The following is a 25703-nucleotide window of genomic DNA, read 5'->3' as shown; positions in this document are numbered from 1 at the left end:
AATCCTCAACCCTGATGGAAAAAAATACTTTATCCATTCCCCTCGATTTTTTAAAAATAAAACTTCAAGGTCAACCCTTAGCCTACTACATTTTGGGAAATAAAAAAACAGCCCACCTAACTTCTCCCTATAATTCAAATCTTGCAGTCCCGGCAACATCTCAGTGAATTGTCCCTCCATCCCTTCCAATTTATTGATGCCCTTCCTATAGCTGTGGCAACCAGAATGCCTCATGGTGCCCTAAGAGTGGTATCATGAACAGTTGAATCATGAGTATTCAATTACGCTCCCAAAGAAAACAAGCCTGCCAAATGCCATCTTCACCACCCTGTCCATCTATGTTGCTACTTTCAGGGAATAAAGCACATGTAACCCTTGGTTCAACAACACTCTCCAGGGATATGCCATTCAATTATGTAAGTGCTTCTCTAGTTTGACTTACAAGCGACATCTCACAATCATCAGAGTAAAATTCCATTTGCCCCTCCTTGGCCCACCTTTAATCTGATCTCCTTTGGCTTGGCTTCGCGGATGAAGATTTATGGGGGGGTAAATGTCCACGTCAGCTGCAGGCTCGTTTGTGGCTGACAAGTCCGATGCGGGACAGGCAGACACGGTTGCAGCGGTTGCAGGGGAAAATTGGTTGGTTGGGGTTGGGTGTTTGGTTTTTCCTCCTTTGTCTTTTGTCAGTGAGGTGGGCTCTGCGGTCTTCTTCCAAGGAGGTTGCTGCCCGCCGAACTGTGAAGCGCCAAGATGCACGGATTGAGGCGATATCAGCCCACTGGCGGTGGTCAATGTGGCAGGCACCAAGAGATTTCTTTAGGCAGTCCTTGTACCTCTTCTTTGGTGCACCTCTGACACGATGGCCAGTGGAGAGCACGCCACATAACACGATCTTGGGAAGGCGATGGTCCTCCATTCTGTAGACGTGACCTACTGTTAGGTAAAAACATCATGAGCTGGGAATGTAGAGGGAGTCACCCAGTGCTGGGCCGTAACAAGATGCAGTTGTGACCTTGTACTCTCAAGATAAGAGTGGGGATGACAAATTGATGTGCAGGAGGCTAGCAGAGAGGGACAGCAACAGTTTATTCATTGGACAATGTCATGGTATGATAATTTACTAAGTACGTATCCTAAGGTATATAAAAAACACCACTTGCTGATAACGGCAGAATGCGCCTTCTCCAACTAACACTGTTAGTTGCAAGTGTTACAATCCGGCAATAAAGAACAAAGAACCTTGATTTCGACTCAGTCTGGTGTTTGACTCACTCATTCATAAACAAAGCAGACCTAACACCTACCCAGCGCAGTTGGATCTTCAACAGCGTGGATTCAATGTTGTCGGCCTCTGCCATCTCGAGTACTTCGATGTTAGGGATGAAGTCGCTCCAACGAATGTTGAGGATGGAGCAGAGACAACGCTGGTGGAAGCGTTCTAGGAGCCGTAGGTGATGCCGGTAGGGGACCCATGATTCGGAGCCGAGCAGGAGTGTGGGTATGACAACGGCTCTCTATACGCTTATCTTTGTGAAGTTTTTCAGTTGGTTGTTTTTCCAGACTCTTTTGTGTAGTCTTCCAAAGGCGCCATTTGCCTTGACGAGTCTGTTGTCTATCTCTTTGTCGATCCTTGCATCAGATGAAATGGTGCAGCCGAGGTAGGTAAACTGGTTGAATGTTTTGAATTCTGTGTGCCCGATGGAGATGTGGGGGGGGGGGCTGGTAGTCATGATGGGGAGCTGGCTGATGGAGGACCTCAGTTTTATTCAGGTTGACTTCCAGGCCAAACATTTTGGCAGTTTCCGCAAAACAGGACGTCAAACGCTGAAGAGCTGGCTCTGAATGGGCAACTAAAGCGGCATCGTCTGCAAAGAGTAGTTCACGGACAAGTTGCTCTTGTGTCTTGGTGTGAGCTTGCAGGCGCCTCAGATTGAAGAGACTGCCATCCGTGCGGTACCGAACGTAAACATCATCTTCATTGTTGAGGTCTTTCATGGCTTGGTTCAGCATCATGTTGAAGAAGATTGAAAAGAGGGTTGGTGCGAGAACGCAGCCTTGCTTCACGCCATTGTTAATGGAGAAGGGTTCAGAGAGCTCATTGCTGTATCTGACCCGACCTTGTTGGTTTTCGTGCAGTTGGATAACCATGTTGAGGAACTTTTGGGGGCATCCGAGGCGCTCTAGTATTTGCCAAAGCCCTTTCCTGCTCACGGTGTCGAAGGCTTTGGTGAGGTCAACAAAGGTGATGTAGAGTCCTTTGTTTTGTTCTCTGCACTTTTCTTGGAGCTGTCGGAGGGCAAAGACCATGTCACCAGTTCCTCTGTTTGCGCGAAAGCCGCACTGTGATTCTGGGAGAACATTCTCGGCGACACTAGGTATTATTCTATTTAGGAGAATCCTAGCAAAGATTTTGCCTGCAATGGAGAGGAGCGTGATTCCCCTGTACTTTGAGCAGTCTGATTTCTCGCCTTTGTTTTTGTACAGGGTGATGATGATGGCATCACGAAGGTCCTGAGGCAGTTTTCCTTGGTCCCAGCAAAGCTTGAAAAACTCATACAGTTTGGCATGCAGAGTTTTGCCGCCAGCCTTCCAGACCTCTGGGGGGGGATTCCATCCATACCTGCTGCTTTGCCACTTTTCAGTTGTTCAATTGCCTTATATGTCTCTTCCCGGGTGAGGACCTCATCCAGCTCTAGCCTTAGGGGCTGTTGAGGGAGCTGGAGCAGGGCGGAATCTTGGACAGAGCGGTTGGCACTGAAAAGAGATTGGAAGTGTTCTGACCATCGGTTGAGGATGGAGATCTTGTCGCTGAGGAGGTCTTTGCCGTCTGAGCTGCGCAGCGGGCTTTGGACTTGGGGTGAGGGGCCGTACACAGCCTTTAGGGCCTCGTAAAAACCCCTGAAGTCGCCAATGTCCGCGCTGAGCTGGGTTCATTTGGCGAGGCTAGTTCACCACTCATTTTGGATCTCCCGGAATTTGCGCTGAAGATGGCTGCATGCGCGACGGAAGGCTTGTTTCTTCTCTGGCCAGGATGGCTTTGTAAGGCTCGCGTCGGCAAAGACTCAGAAACCTGGCCAGGAATCCTGGGCAAGCATGGTGTCGGCAAGTGCAACGACAATGGGCGCCTCCTGTTGGAGCTCTGCACAGAACAGCGGCTTGTCATTACAAACACCCTTTTTCGGCAGAGGGACAGCCTGAAGACTACCTGGATGCATCCCCGATCCAAACACTGGCACCTCCTGGACTACGTCCTGGTGCGAGAAAGAGACAAACGAGATGTGCTCCACACCAGGGTCATGCCCAGCGCGGAATGCCACACTGACCACCGGCTGGTTCGCTGCAAGCTCAACCTTCACTTCAAGCCAAAGCCCAGGAACAGTAAAGCCCCCAGAAAGAGGTTCAATGTTGGAAACTTGCAGTCAGACAAAGTGAGAGGAAACTTCCAGGCAAACCTCAAAGCAAAGCTCGAGGATGCAATCCGCCTCACGGACTCGTACCCTGAAACCCTCTGGGATCAGCTGAAGACTACCATACTGCAATCCACTGAAGAGGTACTGGGCTTCTCCTCCAGGAAAAACAAGGACTGGTTCGAGGAAAACAGCCAGGAAATCCAGGAGCTGCTGGCAAAGAAGCGAGCTGCCCACCAGGCTCACCTTACAAATCTGATCTAAATCATGTTATAAATCCAGATATCCTTATCTACTATCCATGACACCACCAATTTTGATGTCACGTAAAAATTTACTATTCGTGTTAACTATTCTGTCATTCAAATTGATTCAATAGATCACCAACAGTGGACCAAGCACCAACCCCTGTAGTGCAGCACTGACTCAAGCCTGCGATCAGAAAAAAACATCCCTCCATGACTACCTTCTGATTCCTTCCACTGAACTAAGTATGAATCCAATTGGGCAGCTCCTCTTGGATCCCAGCTAATCTAAACTTCCTGACTAACCTACCATGTGGGACCTTGTCAAAAGCCTGGCTAAAGTCCATGCAGACAATATCCACTGCCCTATCCTGATCAATCTTCATCATCACCTCTTCTAAAATCTTAATCAGATCTATGAGACACAATCTCTCAACCAGTCCCTGCCTATCCAAATGCTGATAGATCTTGTGCCTCAGAATTCAGTTCCATCTCATGTTATCTTTTTGCCCTTCTGATTTCCCTCTTAAGCAGTCATATACCTCTGCTTTAATCTGATGTATGCCTCCTTTTTCCTGACCAGAACCTCAATATCCTTAACGAACCAGTTTCTTAAATTTTCCTTCACCCTAATGGGAATATTCATTGCTAGAACTCTTGCTCTCTCACTTGAAAAGACTCCCAATTTCCAACCATCCCTTGACCTGCAGACACCTCTGCCCAACCAACTTTTAAGGACAATTTAGGACCTCAACTTGTGGGTCAGTCTGGTCTATCTCCACAACAATTTAAAAACTAATAGAGTGATGGCATTGGCCCCAAAGTGCTGTTATTTCAGTTACTTGCCAATCTCATTCATTAAGAGCAGGTCCACTGTTATGTCCCCTCTATTCAGACCCTTAATGAACTGATTGAAGATTGACCTCATATTGATTGACCTCAGTGGAAAAAAGCCTGCTTGCATTTACTCTATCTAAACCCCTCATCATTTTGTATATCAAATAACCCCTCATTTTCTTGGACACATTTAACAAATCAGAATCAGGATTTAATGCCATGAGCAAGCATGAAATTCAGTGTTGTGGTACAGTTTGGTAGATTCTGTCTATATATGTAACTATACCTTGGCTAAAACAGAAACATATAATGCGCTCTGATTTTCTTCTTATTATCAAATGAAAATGTTGATACTACAGCATTGGCACTGGGATCCATTTGGTTTTATTTCATTTGAATTTGATTTCTATTTCATGTCATATACCAACTTCAGCAGGTCAAATTTCTTACCTGATGCCAAGCACTCCAGGTGCGTCGCAAGCAAATCTTGTATTGGTATCTTAAAGCTTGGATTTCTTTGTCTTGTCTGAAGCAAAGATAGGAAAAATAGAACTTAAAAATTGAAATAATACCAATCTCTGGTCTCCAGCAACAAAAATTTATACACAAACTTATTTGAAACTAGCATACAAAAAGTAATCTCCAATTCACACTTGCCTTCATAAGTTTGGGAATATAAGAGGTAGGACGTTATGTTGCAACTTTACAAAACACTAGTGAGATGGCACTTGGAGTATTATGTGCAGTTCTGGTAGCCATATACTGGATGCTGCCAGAGGTGGTTGAAACAGATATAATTACTATGTTTAAACGGTATTTGGACAAATACTTCAAAGACAAAGCATGGACGAGAGTGTCTTAATGCAGGCAAATGCACTTATGGAATTGAAGAAATATGTCAGAGTGGACATGGGAACTGATGGGCCCATTTTTGAACAATTTAATGAGCCTACAAGTCAATCACGATTTATTTACCAATATTGGAACCAACAATAAACAACATTACAATTTATTCTCTGAAAGTACTTCAAATGCTTTCTAACAATGCTATTTGCAGTGGGATACTGGTAGCCACCACCAATACCAAACTTGAACTCTTGAGCATATCATTCCAGCTCTGAAGAATGAGATAATGAGGTTTATGGAATGAAGTTCTATAGTTAATAATAAAACCAGAGAGCACTACTGATATGCCATAGACATAGACCAGACAAGTGTTATTAACAGACTATAACCACCACTAAACTGGCCAGTGGGAAAGCATCTCCATCTGTTATACTAGTATTGTGGAGTATCTCTACAGCCATAGCCAATAGCAAGCAGTCAGTATAATATGCCCCCCCCCCATTACATCATCACAACCACATAGTTCATGAATATTTTGATAGATGACGATAAAGGAAATCAGGAACAAATGGACAATCAGGAAAATGGTATTACAGTTCTTGAGGCAAGATGAATTTTGACAGTGAACATTTAAAATCAATAATCTGTTTTTTGCATTTTTGTCACATGTAATATTGACTGCAGATATAAGCCAAATTTCAAAGGATTTAATTTGTTAGTATTCTGCTGGGTAAAAAGTTCCAGTGGGTTCCCCAGTTCTGATATTCACATTGTCCTGTTTTGACTTCTGTTTGTTGGTGCATCTATGAACAGCCTTGAGACATTTAGACATATTCAAGGCACTTAATATATTAGATGTCATTTTTGCATGCAATTTGTTAAAAATTCAACATTCAAAGAAAAGAGAGTGCAAAGCAGCAGTCAGGTGTGCCTTCTTTGGAGAGCAAGAAGCAAAGGGAAATAGGAAGAAAATTGGCACTTCAGTGTTAATGTGAGCAACTGGAGTTCAACTCTTAGGTGGCATTTTACAGCCATCTTTGGCTTGGCTTCGTGGACGAAGATTTATGGAGGTGTATGTCCACGTCTGCTGCAGGCTCATTGGTGACTGACAAGTCCGATGCGGGACATGCAGACACGGTTGCAGCGGTTGCAAGGGAAAATTGGTTGGTTGGGGTTGGGTGTTGGGTTTTTCCTCCTTTGTCTTTTGTCAGTGAGGTGGGCTCTGCGGTCTTCTTCAAAGGAGGTTGCAGCCCGCCAAACTGTGAGGCGCCAAGATGCACGGTTGGAGGCGATATCAGCCCACTGGCGGTGGTCAATGTGGCAGGCACCAAGAGATTTCTTTAAGCAGTCCTTGTACCTCTTCTTTGATGCACCTCTGTCTCGGTGGCCAGTGGAGAGCTCGCAATATAACACGATCTTGGGAAGGCGATGGTCCTCCATTCTGGAGACGTGACCCACCCAGTGCAGTTGGGTCTTCAGCAGCATGGATTCGATGCTTGCGGATTCTGCCATCTCGAGTACTTCGATGTTGGTGATGAAGTCATTCCAATGAATGTTGAGGATGGAGCGGAGACAGCGCTGATGGAGCGTTCTAGGAGCTGTAGGTGATGCCGGTAGAGGACCCATGACTCAGAGCCGAACAGGAGCGTGGGTATGACAACGGCTCTGTACACGCTGATCTTTGTGTTTCTTCAGTTGGTTGTTTTTCCAGACTCTTTTGTGTAGTCTTCCAAAGGCGCCATTTGCCTTGACGAGTCTGTTGTCTATCTCTTTGTCGATCCTTGCATCTGATGAAATGGTGCAGCCGAGGTAGGTAAACTGGTTGACTGTTTTGAGTTCTGTGTGCCCGATGGAGATGTGGGGGGTGGGGGGGGGCTGGTAGTCATGATGGGGAGCTGGCTGATGGAGGACCTCAGTTTTCTTCAGGCTGACTTCCAGGCCAAACATTTTGGCAGTTTCCGCAAAAGAGGACGTCATGCGCTGGAGAGCTGGCTCTGAATGGGCAACTAAAGCGGCATCGTCTGCAAAGAGTAGTTCACGGACAAGTTGCTCTTGTGTCTTGGTGTGAGCTTGCAGGCGCCTCAGGTTGCCATAAACTTGCAAATACTAAAGTTTTCTCAACATTGAGGTGTGCTCAATGATCCTCCAGAACTTTGCACATTGCCTTCTTATAATTGAGAATTTGGCAAGAAAATGCCAGTGTGGTGGCCTGCGGCCGTGGTGATCGAGCCAGCACTCTGGGCAGCGAGTGCAACCAAAGGCCAGTCCGTGCAGCGGCACTGGCCCCAACAAGTGAACCAGTGGATGAGCGGCAAGAGCAGTTTAAAGGCCAGCAACTCCCAAATGGCGCTGGCCTTGCTTCACAGCCAACAGACGGGGACAGTGCGCAGGGAAGGCGGCCATTGTTATGCAAGGAAGTACCCGCACATGGGAAACTTGATTTTGTTGCGCATGTTGTAATGTCAGTCAAGGGGGGCCACGGCAGGAACAGTGCAAGTATAAAAGTGGGGCCTGAGCCCTAAAAAAACTCATATATAGTTTCACCTGACTACACTACGTGTGTATGTCTTCTTTGAGTAGTACGTGGCTACACCAGCAGATTTGACAATAAGGTCATCACTGCATTCGTTGATCACCTCATATATTTGTGTTTCTTTTCATCATAGGTTACTGGATAGTTACTTGAAGAGAGATCCTTTGCCGCCAATATCAAATTGACCATCAGACCAGCTATTCAACAGATAAAAATATCCAAGTTATTTTGTGCCTTTATAATGCACCACAACAAAACCATTAGGGTCCAAATGTTTACTTGATTTAACTATGGAAGCATTAAACAGAATAAAGCCCAGTGATTTCATACCCTGATTTCTGCTCTGCCATAGCCTCTCTCCAAAAGCGAATAAATTTCACCAGTAACTGATGCCTAAAAAAAATTTCAGCAGTGGTCTCCTTCTCTCTTTGTTCCATGCAAATGGCAGTTTGCATACGCCAGCAACACCAGTAACGAAATAACATGTGTCGAGCACAATGAATCACTGCCTGTGAAAGAGGAAATTTGTTCATTAATTTTCTCCAAATGTAACACCCATTCAATAAAACCAAATGAAGCAAACCCAGTGCAGGTCAGCAAAAGTTTCATCAATATTCTTTTTATTGCCAAGTAATAAAATAGGTATAATATTGCACAAAATGATCATTATTCTGCACAAGGCAGACAAAGATTCGCCATCAGAAGAAATTACCAGTGCCCCTTACACTCAGAGAAAGAGAGGCAAAAGAGAGTCCCTTCAGAGACAGAGCGCCTGTGGATTCACCTCTAGTGTTCCTGCAGCCTCTGCAGTCACACAGACTTCAGTCCAAACCATCGGCAACCCAAGCTCCAGATCCAAACAATCAGGAAGCCTTCAGCACCCTTTCGCATCCTGGTTCCAATGACTGATACTCCTTCAGCCAACCTTGAGCTAGTTTCCAGCAGTCCATAGCCTGGTGCAAGACCATTGACTGCAATCACCAGCTGTCTGCAGCTTGTGTGGGTTCCTCACCTTGAGTCTCCAACAGCCTGCCACCTATGTGTTCATTAGCAACAAAGCCCCTCACTGACTGCCACTGTGCTCCCATAGGGTGGTCTCTTTTGCTTCTCCTTTGCGAATGAGGGGGTGGGGAGGTGGTCTCCTGATTTTCTGGTGCCCTGGAATCTGTAACACTCAAGACCACTGCTAAACACAGGCACCACCATCTTGTGCCCAGACCTTGCGGACGCAGGATTTTAAAATAAACCATTGTCAATTCCTTTAGCAGACCGTTTAAAGCCTGTACAGAGCCATTAGTAATTGGACTTTGCAGTAGAACCCTGTGGAAGAGCAGTGCGTCTTCGCTCCCCTCGGGTCTGTCCCAGCAGCAGTACGACCATTGCAGCAGTTCTGGCAGTGCCGCCATTTTTTTTTAAAACAACGGTCCTTTAACAAGTACAGCTAAAAAAAACTATTTTTTAACTGATCATTGCTGCCACGAAGGGAAACATACTAGCCACTGACACACAAGGTGGTTCCAAAACTATCAATGAAATCATGTGTACTGTTTTACTGTTGATCAATGTGGAATAAATATTAGCAAGGACATAGGAACACAAAGTATCTTTAACAATCACTTCATATTGCTTAATTTAATGCTTCATTCAAAATTAATCAGAGTGAGAGCCACCTACTAAACTTAATGACACATTAAGTATTAACATAATTACAATCTTTTTGTTGAATTAAGGTCATCATTATTACTTTCTTGAGTTGAACTGACAACAAATATTTATACAAATTTATTTTGTTTTCATTAGCTCTGATCAACCATGAGAAGAATATTTTATATTTACCAGTCTCTCTGCCAGTCGATTTTCACAGTGTTGATCCATCATCTTCCACCAAGCATAAAAAGCCAACCTCTGCACCATTTCTCTGTGAAGAAATACTATTAACTGTGAAAGTGTATTGTAACAGTCACACAATTTTTATTTTTAAGCTATTCATTTTTCTGTATCTGCACATGATTGGCTGCCATTTTGAACCATGGAAGTCTTTCAGATAAAAGTACTCCAACGGGGCTGCTGTTTGGACGTAGACTCAGTTACAATGAACAACTGTGACAATTTCCAAACCAGGTAGTGGAACTCTAAGGGAACTGGCAGGTGATATGGTGTTCCTCAGTACCTGCTGCTTTTTTCCCTTATTCCTGATAAAAGGCTGCAGCTTGAAACATGCTGTCCAATGAACCCAGACAAGAATCTGTTGTGCATTTTATAGCCGGTAGCCACACCAGTCATTTTGCATGCCTTTCATGGAAGAAATAAATGTTGAGCACAATCAAGCATCATGCTTTAGTCTGGATTTTGTCAAGGTCCTTGACTGTTGTTGGAGCTGACTCATCCAGGTAAATTGCAGTGTCTACCATTATATTCATCACATCTTGTTGAAATGGAAAATGCTCAAGGACAAAAAGGCTCAAATCTCTTGCTGCCAAATATCCTGCTTCTGACCAGCTCGTGTGGCCACAGTATTTAAGAGGCTGGTCCATTTATGTTCCAGTATATGAGGACCCCACCAGGATGTTGATAGTGGGGACTCAACAAGAGTAACATAATTGATTGTCAAGGATAAGTGGTTTGACATTCTCTTGTTGGAGATGATCACTCCCTTGGTCATTTGAAACACATTTATGACTTGGCCATGCCTGCTTATTCTTTGGGTCTTGTTGCATGCAGGCATCAATTTGATATATAAAGGGATCTTGCAGTGCAAATCCAAAGGTCTTTGAAGGTAGCAACATAAGTAGACAGGGTAGTAAAGAAGCCATACGACATTCATCCCTTTATTGATTCATGTATTGGGTTTTAAGGTTTGTAAGTCATGTTGCACCAGTATTAAACTTCAGTTAGGCCCCATTTGGAGAACTGCATGCAGTTCTAAATTTAGACATACAGCACAGCAACAGGCCATTTTGGCTCACTTATCCTTGCCATCCAATTTACACCCAATTAACCTACACCCTGGTATGTTTCAAATGGTGAGAGGAAACCAGAGCCCCCAAGGAAAACCCACACAGTCACAGGGAGGACATACAAACTCCTTGCAGACAGTGCTGGATTCAAACCCCGTTTCCAAATGCTGGCGCTGTGAAGGTATTGTGCTAACTGCTACGCCAACCGTGTCACTCACTGCACTCTACGTTATAGGAAGGATGTGAAGGCTTTGGAGAGGGTGCAAATGAAGTTCACTAAGATGTTGCTTTTCAAGAGTATCAGCTGCAAGGAGATGTACATGATCTTGGACTGTTTTTTCTTGAATGTCGGAGGATGAGACATGATAGAAGTGTATAAAATTATTACTGGCATAGATAGTCAAGTATTTTTCAAAGAGAGAAAATGTCAAATACTTAAGAGCAGAGGTTTATGTGAAGGGGGACTCTTTAATGGAAATTGACAAGGCGTTTATTTTTAAACAGAAAGTGGTATTTGTCTAGAACACATTGCCTTTAGAAGCAGTGGAGGCAGCTATGATGACAACATTTAAGAAGCATTTAGACAAGCACATTAAAAGGCAGAGAATGGAGGGATATAAACCATGAGAAGGAAGATGTGATTTGTTCAAATTGGCATTATGGTTGGCACAGACTTTGTGGGCCGAAGAAATTACAGCACTGAAACAGGCTCTATGGACTCAACTAATATTTGGACAGTACCTGTGAAATACCCATGCAGTCTCTTTCAGTTCATTCAGACGTTTCTTCTCACACACAAAAAACTTCCACCTTTCCAGGTAAAAAGGCAACAACATCTGCCTGTAGTGAGCTTTAGCCTTTTTATCTTGAACCTAAAACAATAAAGAGCAGAGGTCACAGCAATCAATATTTATCATATTATCAATTATTTTTATTATCTCTATTTATTATTTGTCTCATGTATTATTGTCCATTTTAATTTAATTCATTAACTATTAATCATTTTTCTTTACAAGTACCTGTTTAGCTGCAGCAAGTAACAAATTTCGTGCATACGTAGTGTCCGCTAACAGCAGCGATCCCAAAATGAAAGACATCCACACAGCACGAGATGAACCAGTATCTGAACTTCATTTTGAATTACTTGTGCCTCTTGAGGAGACTGCCTACTTCCTGTGAAGGGTGCGTTGGTCTAGGAAGTGACGTCAGTACATCGCAGCATCACACCCCGTTCAGCTGCATGCAACAGGGAAGCAACGCTGTCCCCCAGGCAAAGCGTGTCACCACCACTGACTTCTCCTCAGAAGGGAAGCCAGTGCCATCTTATGTTGGATGACTGGAGCGACGATTCGGCCTGTCTAACCACATGGTCGCTTGGCCCGCTACACCAACCCCCAACCCCAGAATCGCTGCCACCCTTTAAGCAAGTTACGATACTGTTTTTGGGATGGAGGCCTCTGTATCTGACCTGGGGATCCGAGGAGGGCTGGTCTGAGTCCAGATGCATTGCCTTGAGATGGTCAATGGTAAACCTGTGCTGCTACACACCAATGACCAAGGTGAAAATGACAATGTCGCGCTGCAATACCTTAAATGGACTTTTGTATGGGCCCCTTGCTGTCCTCTCCGCGTGAAAACAAATTTTGTGGACTGCAGCTTTGCTGGGACATGGCAGGATGGATACCGTGTAGGGAAGGTGGCAGAGGTTTCTGTCTATCCATTTGTTCCTCAATCGCTGGAGGCCTTCTAGAGCACTGGGTTGTGGGCCAGGAGGGTTTAAGTGAATGTCCCCTGGGATGGTAAGCAGTGAGCCGTACACCAGCTCAGTTGATGACTCTTAAAGGTCTTCTTTTGGTGCTGTGCGAATTCCTAACAGCACCCATGGGAGTTCATCCAACAATTAGGGCCTTGCAGTCAAGCTTTCAGGTGGCTGTGGAAACATCAACAAGGCTGTTTGTCTGAGGATGGGAGGCAGTGGTCTGGTGTAACTAGCTGCCGCAGAACTTGGCAAGGTGAACTGGGTCCCCCAGTCTGAGGTAATGTAGGTCAGGACTCAAAAGCTTGCGAGCCAAGTGAACAAGAAAGCTCTGGCGCAACTCTCTGTGTTGCATGTGGGCAGGGATATTGCTTTGAGCCAACGAATAAAACATTAGATTACTGTGAATAAATACTGCATACCTTGGCTCACGGGGAATGGGTCGATGATACCATATGAACATGGTCAAAACGGCGCTGCACCAGATCGAAGTTCTGGAGCAGGGCTTTGGTGTGTCTATGCACTTTGGTGCGTTGGCAGTCCAAACAAGTCTTAGCCCACAGGGTTACATCGCGGCGGAGGCCATGCCCCATGAACTTATCAGACAGAAACGCACTGTGGACCTTATGGAAGGATGTGACAGATCATGGATTTGGTCGAACACCCGGTGTCGCCAGGTCGCAAATAGGATGGGTCTTGGGAAACCTGTGGACATGTCACACAGTAATCGGGCTCGCCGGTGAAGGACAGACATCAGTAACCTTCAGTCTGGTGATGGCCATCTGCATGTTTTTTGGCCAGCTGAGCAACATCGAGCCTTCCTAAAGTAGCAGCGATGTCTGGTCTGGAGAGTGCGTCGGCCACCATGTTCCATTTGCCTGTGACGTGGCGAATGTCCATAGTAAACACAGAAAAGTAAGAGAGGTATGATTGTTGCCTCACCGACCATGGATCCAAGACATTGCTGAGTGGTTTGTTGTCTGTGTAGGAAACAAAAACCCTTCCTTCTAACGTACTGGAAATGTCATATTGCCAGGTATAGGGCAAGCAGTTCGTGGTTGAACACGCTGTACTTGAGTTCTGGTGTCCGGAGATGTTTGCTGAAGAACGTCGGTGGTCTCGATGTAGTGCTCCACACTATGTGCTGGTTTAGTGTTGTGGAAGTTGGGCACCAGCAGCGATGAATATTTGGCAGGCATATTCGTTACGGTCCAGAGAGTGGATTCCTATCGGCAGAAACCAATGTTGCTGTCGAGTAAGGGGGTAGGATTAGAACGTGGTCGCGTTGACCAAATGGGATTTGTTCATGTTCACCAAGAGCTCGTGTGCCCAGAGGAAATATGCTCCGAGTAGTGCTTGTCCCACGGACACAATCGTACACTTCCAATGGAAAACTCCCGTGTCTGTGGCGTGGATTGTGACTTGGCGGGTGCTGAAACTCAGAATGGAGGAACGGTTGACTGCTTGTTGGGGAAGGCCCTTGGAATTGTGTTTGAGTTTAAAGTAAGTCAGCAGAACAAGGCTTATCTCTGCGCTCGCGTCGACTAGGAAATCCCTCTTTGTTCGCTAGTCCCTGAGGTAGAGTAGGCGTTTATGCATGTCAACCACTGAGGCCACTATCGACAGCCAGTCTTGACTTGGCATTGGGGTACGAGCATGGAGGAACACTCCGCCGGGCATTACGGCCCCATCTGCGGTGGTAGAAGCAATAATCACTCTGCAGCTGAGCCGTGGCTACTGCCAGGGGGCCTGACGTGGAGGCTGAACTGGTGGCCCTGACAGCGTAGATCGGTTGCATGTGTTTGGAGCCCTGTTGCGGGGTGCGGAAAAGTCTGTCTGCTTCTTGGGCTACCAGGTGTGGGACGCTGAATTCATGTCGGATATTGCTGAGGAAACGTGCACTGATAGCTTGGAGAGGAACATGGCCTCGAACAAGAAAGAGTTTGTGTGCCTGTCTGCTAAAGCCACCATTTCGTGCACGAGTTCGGAGGTGTTCCTATTGCCCAGGCCTTGCATATTCAGGATGCGGATGGCGTGATCGTGTCAGCTGAGTTCCAGGGAATCAAGGAGAAACGTCAGAATTGTTCGTACTTGCACTCCAGAGAAAGATTTTCCATGAAGGAGCTTACTTTTACTACAGTAGTGGCATCCAGGGCACTGACAATGTACCAGAACTTGGTATCCTCTGAGAAAATGCCTCTGACCTGGAACTATTACTCAGCTGGTTGTAACCAATTCCAGGGATGATTTGCCCAGAAGGGCGGATAATGCATACCCACGCCGATGGTTGCAGCCATTGTGAGCGTAGCGGTAGTTGCATCCTGCATTTTGTCGTGTTCGAAGTGGGTTCCAAAAACGTTGGAATCATCAGGGTCACCACTATAGCATCTGCTAACGGCAGCATTACTGAAATGAGAGACATCAACACAGCACGAGGTGAATCAGTAACTGAACCTAATTGGAGCTATTCGCACTGCTCAAGGAGACTGCCCACTTCCTGGTCTAGGAAATGACATTGGCGCATTGCGGCATCATTCCCCATCCAGAAGCACGCAACGCAGAAGCGGCGCCATCCCCCAGGCCACGCGTGTCATCAACTGCGGGCTTCTCCTCGGAAGGGCAGGGGGGCCCATGTAATTTTGTGCCAGGTGACTGGGGCAGCGATTCAGCTCAGCCCACGACACCTACGCATATTGCACAATATGCATACCAATAAACTCATTTATCAATCCACCTCCTTCACCTCCATTTGAACATCATTGGCTTTAAAGCAAGTATCAACTGAAAATTACAGAACATGAATTAAATTTCACCATGAAGACATTCCTCATCTTTTAATGAAGCACATGTGTAGGAAACCTCCATTCTCCATCATTAAAACAGCATAAGGAAAGGTCCAAGGTACAAATCAGTTTTTTGTGAAAATGATCCACTGCACAAAAAAAAACCCAAGATTACAGCTCAAATTGAAATCTTAGCTCAGGGGTAACTTGGTACGCACATCAATAGAGACAATATTAAAGGAGCTGAGAATCAAAAAGGATCAGATGTCTAATAATGGCAAGTACCAAATATAGTCCACGACCCATCAAAAATGTCACATTTTAAAATAAGAACTGAGAAGCAGACATATTAAAACTAAAATTAGCAGCAAGAATTTGCAACCCAGTCCTTTGTGTCTGCTCTATCATTCATCAAAATAATGACTTCAATGACAGCTCTATTTTCTGCACCATCCTCATTGCTTAACCTCAAAAATCAGGAAACTTGTGGATCTGTCTTTAGGTTAAACAAGAATATCTGAAGATGCTGTGATCTTAGTTAACACAAAATGCTGGAGAAACTCAGCAAGTCACGCAGCGTTCTGTAACCAAGATAAAGATGTACAACCAATGCTTTGGGGTTGAAAACTTCATCAGGGTATGAGCCAAAAGCAGGCAGATGCATGAATAAAATGGTGGGGTTAAGGACTGGAGAAGCACAGTCCCACAGGCAAGAGATTATAGGGCGGAAGAGAATCAGAAAAAAATCTAAGAGATAAGGGCAGGAGACAGCTCTCTAAATGGAGAGGGAAGGGGGCAGAGAGCTGGAGGAAAGGAGCCAGAGGGATAGAGATGAAAGGGAGACAGGGGTATGGTCTAACAGAAACCAGAGAAGTCTATGTTAATTTTGGAGCATGCTCAGACAGAATATTAGGTGTTGCTCCTCCAGTTTACGGGTGGCTTTTGGTTTGGCAGAGCAGAAAGGGCATGGATAGACATGTCAGTGCAGGAATGGGGGGTAGAATTGAAATGGTTGGCGCTAAGAGATCTCCACCATTGCCCCAGACAATGCTAAAGTGCTCAGCAAAACAGTCTCCCAGTCCTTGTCCAGTCGCTCCGATGTAAAGAAAACCATAATGGGAGCACTAGATACAGTAGATGACCCTGCAGATTCACAAGGGAAGTGATGCTTTACTTCTAAGGACTGTAAGGGGCCCCGAAGGAGGTGAAGGAGGAAAAGTGAGTGTTAAGTACAGCACTAACTATGGTCACAGGGGAAGGTACCAAAGGAGTGATTAGTGGATCTGTTTAGAAGGAACTCCATGAGTTGAGCCTCCACAGTCCTCAAGGGTTAAACATTCCAAAAGTTCACCACTCTCTAAATACAAAAACTTGTCTTTATCCCTGTCTTAAATTGTCTACCTCTTGAAACTGTCACTGGAGGAAGATGTTCAGTATTCCTATCAACGTGAGAAACTGTGTAATGGAGTGGTCATTGAGGAACCAGTCATCGTCAGAGTGAGTTGAGCAAGAATGGTAAGGCTTTGGCTCAACAAGCTTCGGCGAAAACAGGCAAGGGGCAAGGAATAGTCAGGGTTGAAGTCAGAAAGGACCACCCTATTCGAGGAATAAAAAGGATTCATCAGGTGGGAAAAGATAAGGGCAGGTTTTTAGATATCATATATTTTGTTCATCTAGTCATAGACAGTGGGAATGGCAGCCAAGGCAGGGGAATGCTCCTCTCACAAAATGTGCGTCATCAGGGAAGTCAGCAGTATCCCTGATGACTTCATCTGCAAGAAGTGCATCCAGCTGCAGCTCCTGACAAACCAAGTTAAGGAATTGGAGCTGGAGTTGGATGAACTCCAGATCATTCAGGAGGCAGAGGGGGTAATAGACAGGAGTTGCAAGATCACTATCACACCTAGGAGGCAGGAGGAGGGTAGATGGGTGACAGTCAGGAGAGGGAAAAGGCAAGCAGTGCAGGGCACCCCTATGGCTGTCCCCTCAATATACCATTTTGGATACTGGAGTCAACAATGGTTGGATGGGAGAAAGACTTCCTCAAGGCTAGAGAATTATTGTGAAAAGAAGAGGCTGTCCAGAATTTTAAAGGAGCATGAGGAGAGATTTAAGAGGTATATAAAACTGGGATATTGGGTTTCATGGGATTGGTCTAAAAGGCATCATAGATTTGAAGAGATGAAAGACATCATTGTCTGAGAATAAAATTATCTGACCCCTTAGCAGAGGGGTCAATAATTAAGTTCCAAGGGCTCAAGTTGATTAATAGAAGCAAAGGGGGGTATGGATATCACAGATGGTAAAGATAAAATCCTTCAGTATACTTAATAAGATCCAACAACTGAAATAGCTAAGGATCAAGAACCGGGACACAAGATTAATCAACTTTAGTGAGGTTTACAGACAATGGACTAAATGGTTTCTATCTCACTCACAAATCTCTGACTTCATGGTTCGTATATGGAAATATCTCCAGATTGTAATGTTCATAAAGCTGTTAAAAATGCACATGTTCCTTGGCTTCTAAGAGTACAAAGGCAAATAAATAAATTACGGTCTAGAACTCAAACAGAATATACTGTCCTATTCTGGGCACACAATGCAGATCAACCATTCTCAACCTTTTTTTTGGCTTTGCTCCATCCCTTGGATTCTGCAGAAATGTTATGGGCCCCCTTCCCTATGAAGAGTCACGTTTTGCTTTCTTCTCACCTACTGACGACATAAAAAGCATTTTAAAAATCTATTGCATGAGGTGAAAAGAAAACAAGGCTTTTTTACTTATATGTGCTATAGCCCCCAACAAGAATGGATGCTACAGATATGGCCAGAATTGTGCCAGGGATGAAACTGGAAGAAAGATTTAGAAAACCAGGAATTAGTCTTTAGGTAAGAGAAGTTTTTAAATGGACAGAAAGAAAGCATTTCCACCAGTAGGAGAGCAGGTCCCACAAGAGATGAGTTTGATTAATTCATGGGAATTCAAAGCAGGAAATTATTTTGTTTGTACACAAGGATTTTCTGCAATGTACACATATTAGGTAGATTGAAGTAAATTCAAATAAAGTCAATATATCCTTTAAAAGGAATGTAAATGAAGGATGGTCCATTAGACCCATTGATATTCAGACCAAAAAATAAAAATAAAGAAGTCATTACAGACCCAATGACTTCTTCATGCTGCAAAGAATGACCAAAAAACAAAGTTAAATATGCAAAGGAAGTTGGTCATTTTATGAGTACATCAGAAATATAGGCAAGAGCAGGCCATCTGCCCAGTCAAGCCTGCTCTCCCATTCATAGCTAATCTGGTCATGGCCTCAGCTCAGAGCCCTCTATTCAGGGGAAAAAAAGTCTGCATCTTCAATATATTTACTGAGGTAGCCTCTATTGCTTCCTTGGACAAAGAATTCCACAGATTCACTACTATTTGGAAAAAACAGGTTCTCCTTGTCTCCATCCTAAATCCACTCTCCATATCTTGGTAATTTCCACCTCCCAGTGGAAAAAATATTCCTGCCTCTATCTTATCCACCACTTTCATAATTTTATATGATTCCATGATATCCTCTCCCATTCTTCTGAATTCCAGTATCATTTCAGGTGACTCAATCTCGCCTCATTGGCTAATCCCTTTATCTCCAGAATCAATCTAGTGAACTGCCTCCAAAGCCAATACACACATCCTTTCTCAAGTTAGAAGACCAGAACTGCAAGCAACATTTGAGGTGCGACATCGCCACAGAACCTTCCTGCTCTTACATTCAATCCCTCTTGCAATGAAGCTATTTGGTTTCTTGATTACCTGTGGCATCTGCAAACTAACCTTTTACCCCTCCAAAGAAAGCTCCACTTAGCAAATGTCAAATCTCCAATGACATTGAAAAATATCTATTTTCTGAAACAAATCTATTTTGTGTTGGACAATTAACTTTATTTTCCTTTAACATCTTCTACAAGCGTCAATCAAGTACCTTCCTGTAATCTGAAAATGTAATCCAAGCTAACATTTTAGCACACCAAGCAAATATTTAATTGCAATAAATACCATATTTTTGGAAAAAATGTTAATCAATCTGGTTAACTTGAAAGGTCCCACAAGCTGACTGGAAGAGCAGAGAAGGACTCTTTCCTAATTAACAGGCACTCCCCAAGTAAGAAAAACACATTAATCACCAATTTACCCCTTTGCTGTTCCTCAAACTGTTGATATCCTGGCTCTCCGGCTGCCTTATGTAGCAATGGTGGGAAAATGTCAAAAATAGCAAATAGATTGTGAAGTGTTTTTGGTAAACTAAAGAATATGCATTCATTTTTTTTCTGCTTCTGATGAACTACTGATGCATAATTTCATGGCGACTGCAACTGCAAACTTATTTGGAGACTTCATCTGCAACTCTGCACATACTGTACTCGGAATAAATAATTTATGTTTAAAGGCTCTCCATGTTATTAAGGCTGCAGCTTTGAAGTAAATCTGATCATATGTCAGTGCCTTGTGAGACATTTTAACTGTAAATGGACAAAGTGGCGACTCTGTCTGCCTTTTGGTTGACAAAAGTTAAAGAATTTCATGCATGTTATATTCTTAAATAATGTTGTTTATCCAGGATTCCAAACACTGGCAACTCCAAAAACAGGTACTTTTTCGGTAATGAAAACGCCCGACAGCCCACTCCTAGCCCCACTGTCCATCTGTCCCCCTTGCCCCCCCCCGCCCACTCTGGTCATCTATCAGTCAACCCCCCCAGCCCCCCGGCCCCCCATCGGTCACTCCCCCACCCCCAGATGTCTGCCGACCCCCCATCCCCCACCTCCAGCCATCCATCGGCTGTCCTTCGGTCGCCTCCCGCCATCCTTCAATTGCCCCCTCCCACTGCCTCCAGCCGCCGTTGTTGGTTGCCTTCCCCCATCTAACTCCTGACGCTCCCCTTCTCACACCTAACACTCCATCTCATCTAACTCTTGACGCAGCAACAGGGGTGCAGTGTTGCCGAGGCCGGAGTTCACTCACAGTGGCAGCTGGCGATGCTTCAATGTGGGAGCAATGTCCGCCTTCATTACCCATAACACCCACACAGCTGGAACTGCTGTTGTGATCCTCTACATTGTTAGGCTTTTTCCCAGACTCCTCTTTCTCAGCAAGGGAGTGCCCTGTGCCAGTCCACTGCTTCCATGGAGCTCATAATTCTTTTGGCCTGGGCTGGGGTGCATGGGTGCCATCTTGGCCACAGGCCTCTGTGGGAGTTTGATATATAAAACTGCCTCAAGCCCCAATTTACAGGTAGCTTAAACATGTATGGGGCTAGTGGGGGGATGGCCAGGTAGTAGGACCTTGGTTGTCCCATCCAGTGGAGGTCCAAAGCAGTTTGAAGTAGGCAGACCACAGTTCAAGTTAAAGATAAGGTAGGAACCACAGCTACGTTGTGAAGCACATGGGAAGGAAGTCTCCTGAGACCTATTTTTCTTTATTACCCATTTTTGGACAAGTGAAACAAAGGCAAGTCATTCAAATCATGAGATGAGAAACCTAATCAGGCAATTAGAAACCTCTGGAGTAATTTTACATAATTGCACGGATCTATGTATCTAGAAACATTTGCAGCAAAATTCAGTTGGGACTCTTTCACAAGCTGAAAATTAATTACTTTTCACAAGTTTCCTTGTAACTTGACATTTTGTCAAATTGCACTCACGAACAGTAACAGTTGTGCACTAAAATGGTCCATTTCGAACACTTGCTACCTCGGACTTGATTATTCCAAAACATTTCCAATCTCCCTCATCCTATTCTCCATAAGCCTGATGTCATCCTCAATCATATTAAACTAGTTCACACAAAGTACATTTCATTCCTTAATGTGTTTCCTAACTGATAATGACTTTCAGTTAAGCAACATTTTGATTTTAAAATTCTTTGCCCTCATGGTCTTGCCCCTCCCCATGCTCTGAAGATCCTAATTATAATGACACTCCTCTATGTCAAGTCTCCTGATCAGTCCTAACATTAACTGCGCTATTAGTGTCTATGCGGCAGGTGCCTGCCACATTGACCACCGCCAGTGGGCTGATATCGCCTCCAACCATGCATCTTGGCGCCTCACAGTTCGGCGGGCAGCAACCTCCTTTGAAGAAGACCGCAGAGCCCACCTCACTGACAAAAGACAAAGGAGGAAAAACCCAACACCCAACCCCAACCAACCAATTTTCCCTTGCAACCGCTGCAACCGTGTCTGCCTGTCCCGCATCAGACTTGTCAGCCACAAACGAGCCTGCACCTAACGTGGACATTACCCCTCCATAAATCTTCGTCCACGAAGCCAAGCCAAAGAAGAAAAAAAAGAAGTGTCTATGCCTTCAGTTCAAAGACCCAAAGCTCAAGAATTCCTTCCAGCTCCTCATTTCTAATCGAAAAACAAAACCTAGATACCAGAAATCAGAAATAAAAATTGAAAATATTATCAGGAAAAAAAAACACTCAGTGTTTCAGGCAACACCTGTGAACAGTGAATCTGAGTTAATCTTTCAGGTCAATGATATTTCATCATGAGCAACATTTTAAAATAGTCTCTCATCCTTGAAGATGACCCATGAAACCTCCTTCTGATCATGCCTTTGGTCACCTCACCTCTCGAAGCTATTCGTCAATTTTTAGTTTGGTGTAACTTGAAATTTAAATGTTGGTAAAAGTATAATATGATACACGAGTTACACATAACTAAATGAGCTGCTCCGACAGCTCCAGTGACCTGGATTCAATCCCAACCTCTGATGTTGTTGGTGGGGTATTTGCACATTCTCGCTGTGATTGCATTTTTCTCTCACAACACGTAAGCATGAAGGTTGGCAAGTTAACTGGCCACTGTAAATTTCACATGGATGAGTGGTAGAAGCGAGGGCAGTTCATGGAACACAAAGAGAATAAAATGAGATCACTGTGTGATTGGTGTAAAATAAGTGTGGACTCTGAGAACTGAGAATGTATGACTCTCCAATTCAAACATACTAATATTAATTTCGAGAGGGATAGAATATAAAAGCAGGGATATAATGAAGCTTTTACAAAGTGTGGCCAGGCTGCACGGAGGTTGTGAGCAGGTTTGGGCTCCTCATGAAAGGAAAGATATGCTGACATTGGAGAGGGTCCAAAGGATGTTCATGAGAACGATCCCCAGAATGAAAGGATTATAACAAGAGGGGTGTTTGATGGCTCCAGGGCTTTAATCACTGGGCTTTGGATATTCACTACGGTGGAAGAATCTGGGATCAGAGGTCACAGCTTCAAAATACAAAAACATCCATTCAGAACAGACAAGCAGCAATTACTTTTCCATAAGGGTGGTGAATCTATGGAAATCGACGCTGCGGACAGCCGTGGAGTCCAAGTCATTGGCTATATTTAAAACAGAGGTTGATGGGCATGGGCCAAAAGCTTCAGTCTAAACAAGTTTACAGCTGCCCAAAACATGGCTAAAATAAAAAAAATGGGGCGAAGGGGAATATGTAAGTAGGAGACACAATACCAAAAAACATTCATATCAGGCAACAAGGAATCTGACAGAAGCAGAGCACAGCCCAGCCCAGTGTAGGGCAGAAGTAGATCCATGCTCAGGAAAATAGTTCACTTTTGAAATACTTTAATTTGTTTAAATCCTCACATCAAAAACAAGTAAAAGTACCTGTATTATATTTCAAAGCTGAAAATTAATTGAGAGCTGGAGTAAAACCTGGGATCTTTATGATGTAATAGGCTCAAAACCAGACAGTGCAGTGCTTCAGTCTGTGAGAGCTCTGGAACAACTGGACAGACTTACTCTCAATATTCTTGTACACAATCACATCCTAATTCCTCACCTGATACCACTTTCTCTCTTGAATGCATTTCATCCAATAATGCAGTGATTTCTTCAACAATACCTTCCTAGAAAAGGGAGATTGAATTCTTTCAGTAAAATCATTATTATGAGGGAGGCTTATAGGTACAAGTACATCAATATTTTTGGAGAATTTCTTTTTAAAAAGATACATGATGGGATGGCTGATCACACAGAAATGTTCTTTTTTTTAATGATTCAACTTAATTGTGAGGTTTGATAAATGTTAAATTCTAAATTATAATTTTCCTGTGCAATAAAATTGCAGTGTCACCAGGCTGGTTCATGTCATTACATTTGAACAGAAAAGAGGTGCTTTGTTTAAATATGGGTGCACTTATCAGCTGCAAATGGTAAACACTTCGCAGAGACATCCAGCATACAATAGCCCAGAAAACAACACAGATCACAAACCACAACAATCAATCTATTGATCCAATCAGTCAGAAAATAAACCAAACATACTGACAGGATATGACTACCTGCTCACCAAGGCCATCCCACAAAAATATAATGTTTTGTGCATCACATTATATATTCTCTCTTGCCACCTGGTGGCATGTAATCTGGGTGAGACGAATAGCCAGATGACAAAACTAAGGCCAGACCGATCCACTGCATACCACAGATCATGTGGAAAACAGATCCAGCCTTAGCAATGAAAAGCTGTCAAAATTTTGGCTATCATGGCAATCTGTTCCACAGTCCTCCTGAATTTATGCCCTCATCAAAGTCCTGGCAAGAAATTAATCTGAGGCTGGAATTCAAAATTGTTGACATCGACCAATGTTTTAACTGGCAATGTACAATTATAAAATCCAAGGTTCAGCAGCAGGCAATAACTAATCAGATGAAAGTAAGAAGATCAAATAATTTCAAAAATGACATACTTACATACAGATATACAGTATGGTAACAAGCCCTTTCTATCCACAAGTCCATACTGTCCAATTGCACCCAATTGAACTACAACCCCCATACGTTTTGAAGGGTGGACGGAAGCAATAGCACTCAGAGGAAACCCACACACACACACACACACACACACACACACACACACAGGAAGAACATACCAACTCCTTACAGACAGTTCAGGATTCAAACACCAGTCCCAATTGCTGGTGCTGTAATACATTGCTAATTGTGCTGCCCTAACATGATCCAATCCAGGTTAAATTATCATTAAACATGATTGCTTAAAATTCATGCCTTCAACTGATCAAAATTCTAGGTTTATGCTTCATACACTCTGATGTTCATTTGCATGAGATGGGACCAGGTGGAAGCATATGCATTACACCTCCTGGAAATCACTGGTTGGTGTACACTTCAACAAGGAACTTGATGGGCCCATATGAATAACTAACAATGATTGTGGAAAGGAAGGAAATGAAAGAGAATGCCTCAGCCCTGCACCATGTGACTGGATTTGGTCATCATCTCAGTAGAATCTAAACCCAAATTTAAGTTTATGGCTCCATGCATAAGTCAACAGATTTTCAGAAAATCTCCTACACTGGTTAAGGCCATGAATGGGAACTCATCTTCAATTCCTGATGTGCCATAAAAATCCTAGAGAATGGACAACACTAACCTAGATTAAATAGAAGGAGACCACAGTCTTCTTACTTTGAAGTATCTGGTGAGGGTAAATCACAGGTCTAAACATCCTGATAAAAATAATTCAGCTGACCAACTTTTGATATCTGAGAAATTAAATTTGCAGTGCAAGATGCTCAATGAAGAAATGATCTTCAGGATCAAAGCCAGGTTATAAAATCTCTTTCCTGAGTGGTGGTGCTCAATATAAAGTGGTCAAAGATGTAGCCCTTGCCAATCAGGATGGAAGAGATCTGGGTGTAAAAGCCCAATGTCCTCTTGTCAATAACATTCACAAAGTAGTTATCCCGACTCTCCTCATAGTCACAAAAGAAATTAACTGCACCCACATTCTGAAATTCATTCAACTTCTTCATTAATGACATCATTTCACATGGTTTGAAATATGATGAACAATTTTCCTGTGTGTGAATTTTAGTTCTCATTAGTAATCACCTGAGAACCATATGTCGATAAAATGTTAAAGTAGCTTTATGAAGATTTTGGTAAAGGATGTGTGTTCAAGAGAAGTACAAAGGTTTCAGAATATAAAGGACATTTTCACCTTCTAATATCTGAATATTGTTTTAGCATGAAAATTAAAGCATGAAAAAAGAATGAAGAATACCTGAAGTGATTTTGGGCTTCTCCAGATTTTGTCTGAATCTGAAGCTCTTCTTGCTTCTCCAAATTTATTTTCCACTGATTCCAGCACCTTTGCAGCATCTGTTCAAACAAGGCAAATTGAGAGCAGAAATAGACTCAGATCCCAAAGCAACTGTATTTATAGAACTGGTCTGTTAAATGGGTTGGCATGTCACATAATAATTTAGTCACAAACACATTCATCAACTTGTTTT

At 43.7% G+C, this 25703-nt stretch overlaps 1 protein-coding gene across 9 annotated transcripts in view; it reads right to left on the bottom strand.

Annotated features, from left to right (window-relative positions):
• The window catches only part of sfi1 (SFI1 centrin binding protein), a 287818-nt gene that overhangs the window by 169299 nt on the left and 92816 nt on the right, over positions 1-25703 (bottom strand). For all 9 annotated transcript variants that reach the window (XM_069933071.1, XM_069933076.1, XM_069933070.1 and 6 more), the window contains 6 exons: positions 25472-25569; positions 23225-23291; positions 11570-11700; positions 9708-9789; positions 8202-8380; positions 4943-5018 (listed from right to left, as the gene is read on the bottom strand). In XM_069933071.1, coding sequence (XP_069789172.1) covers positions 4943-5018; positions 8202-8380; positions 9708-9789; positions 11570-11700; positions 23225-23291; positions 25472-25569 — 633 coding nt within the window. The remainder of the gene's footprint in view (positions 1-4942; positions 5019-8201; positions 8381-9707; positions 9790-11569; positions 11701-23224; positions 23292-25471; positions 25570-25703) is intronic.

Source organism: Narcine bancroftii, chromosome 4, assembly GCF_036971445.1.
Source record: "Narcine bancroftii isolate sNarBan1 chromosome 4, sNarBan1.hap1, whole genome shotgun sequence".
NCBI lineage: Eukaryota > Metazoa > Chordata > Chondrichthyes > Torpediniformes > Narcinidae > Narcine > Narcine bancroftii.
This window is presented reverse-complemented; position numbering and strand designations above follow the sequence as displayed.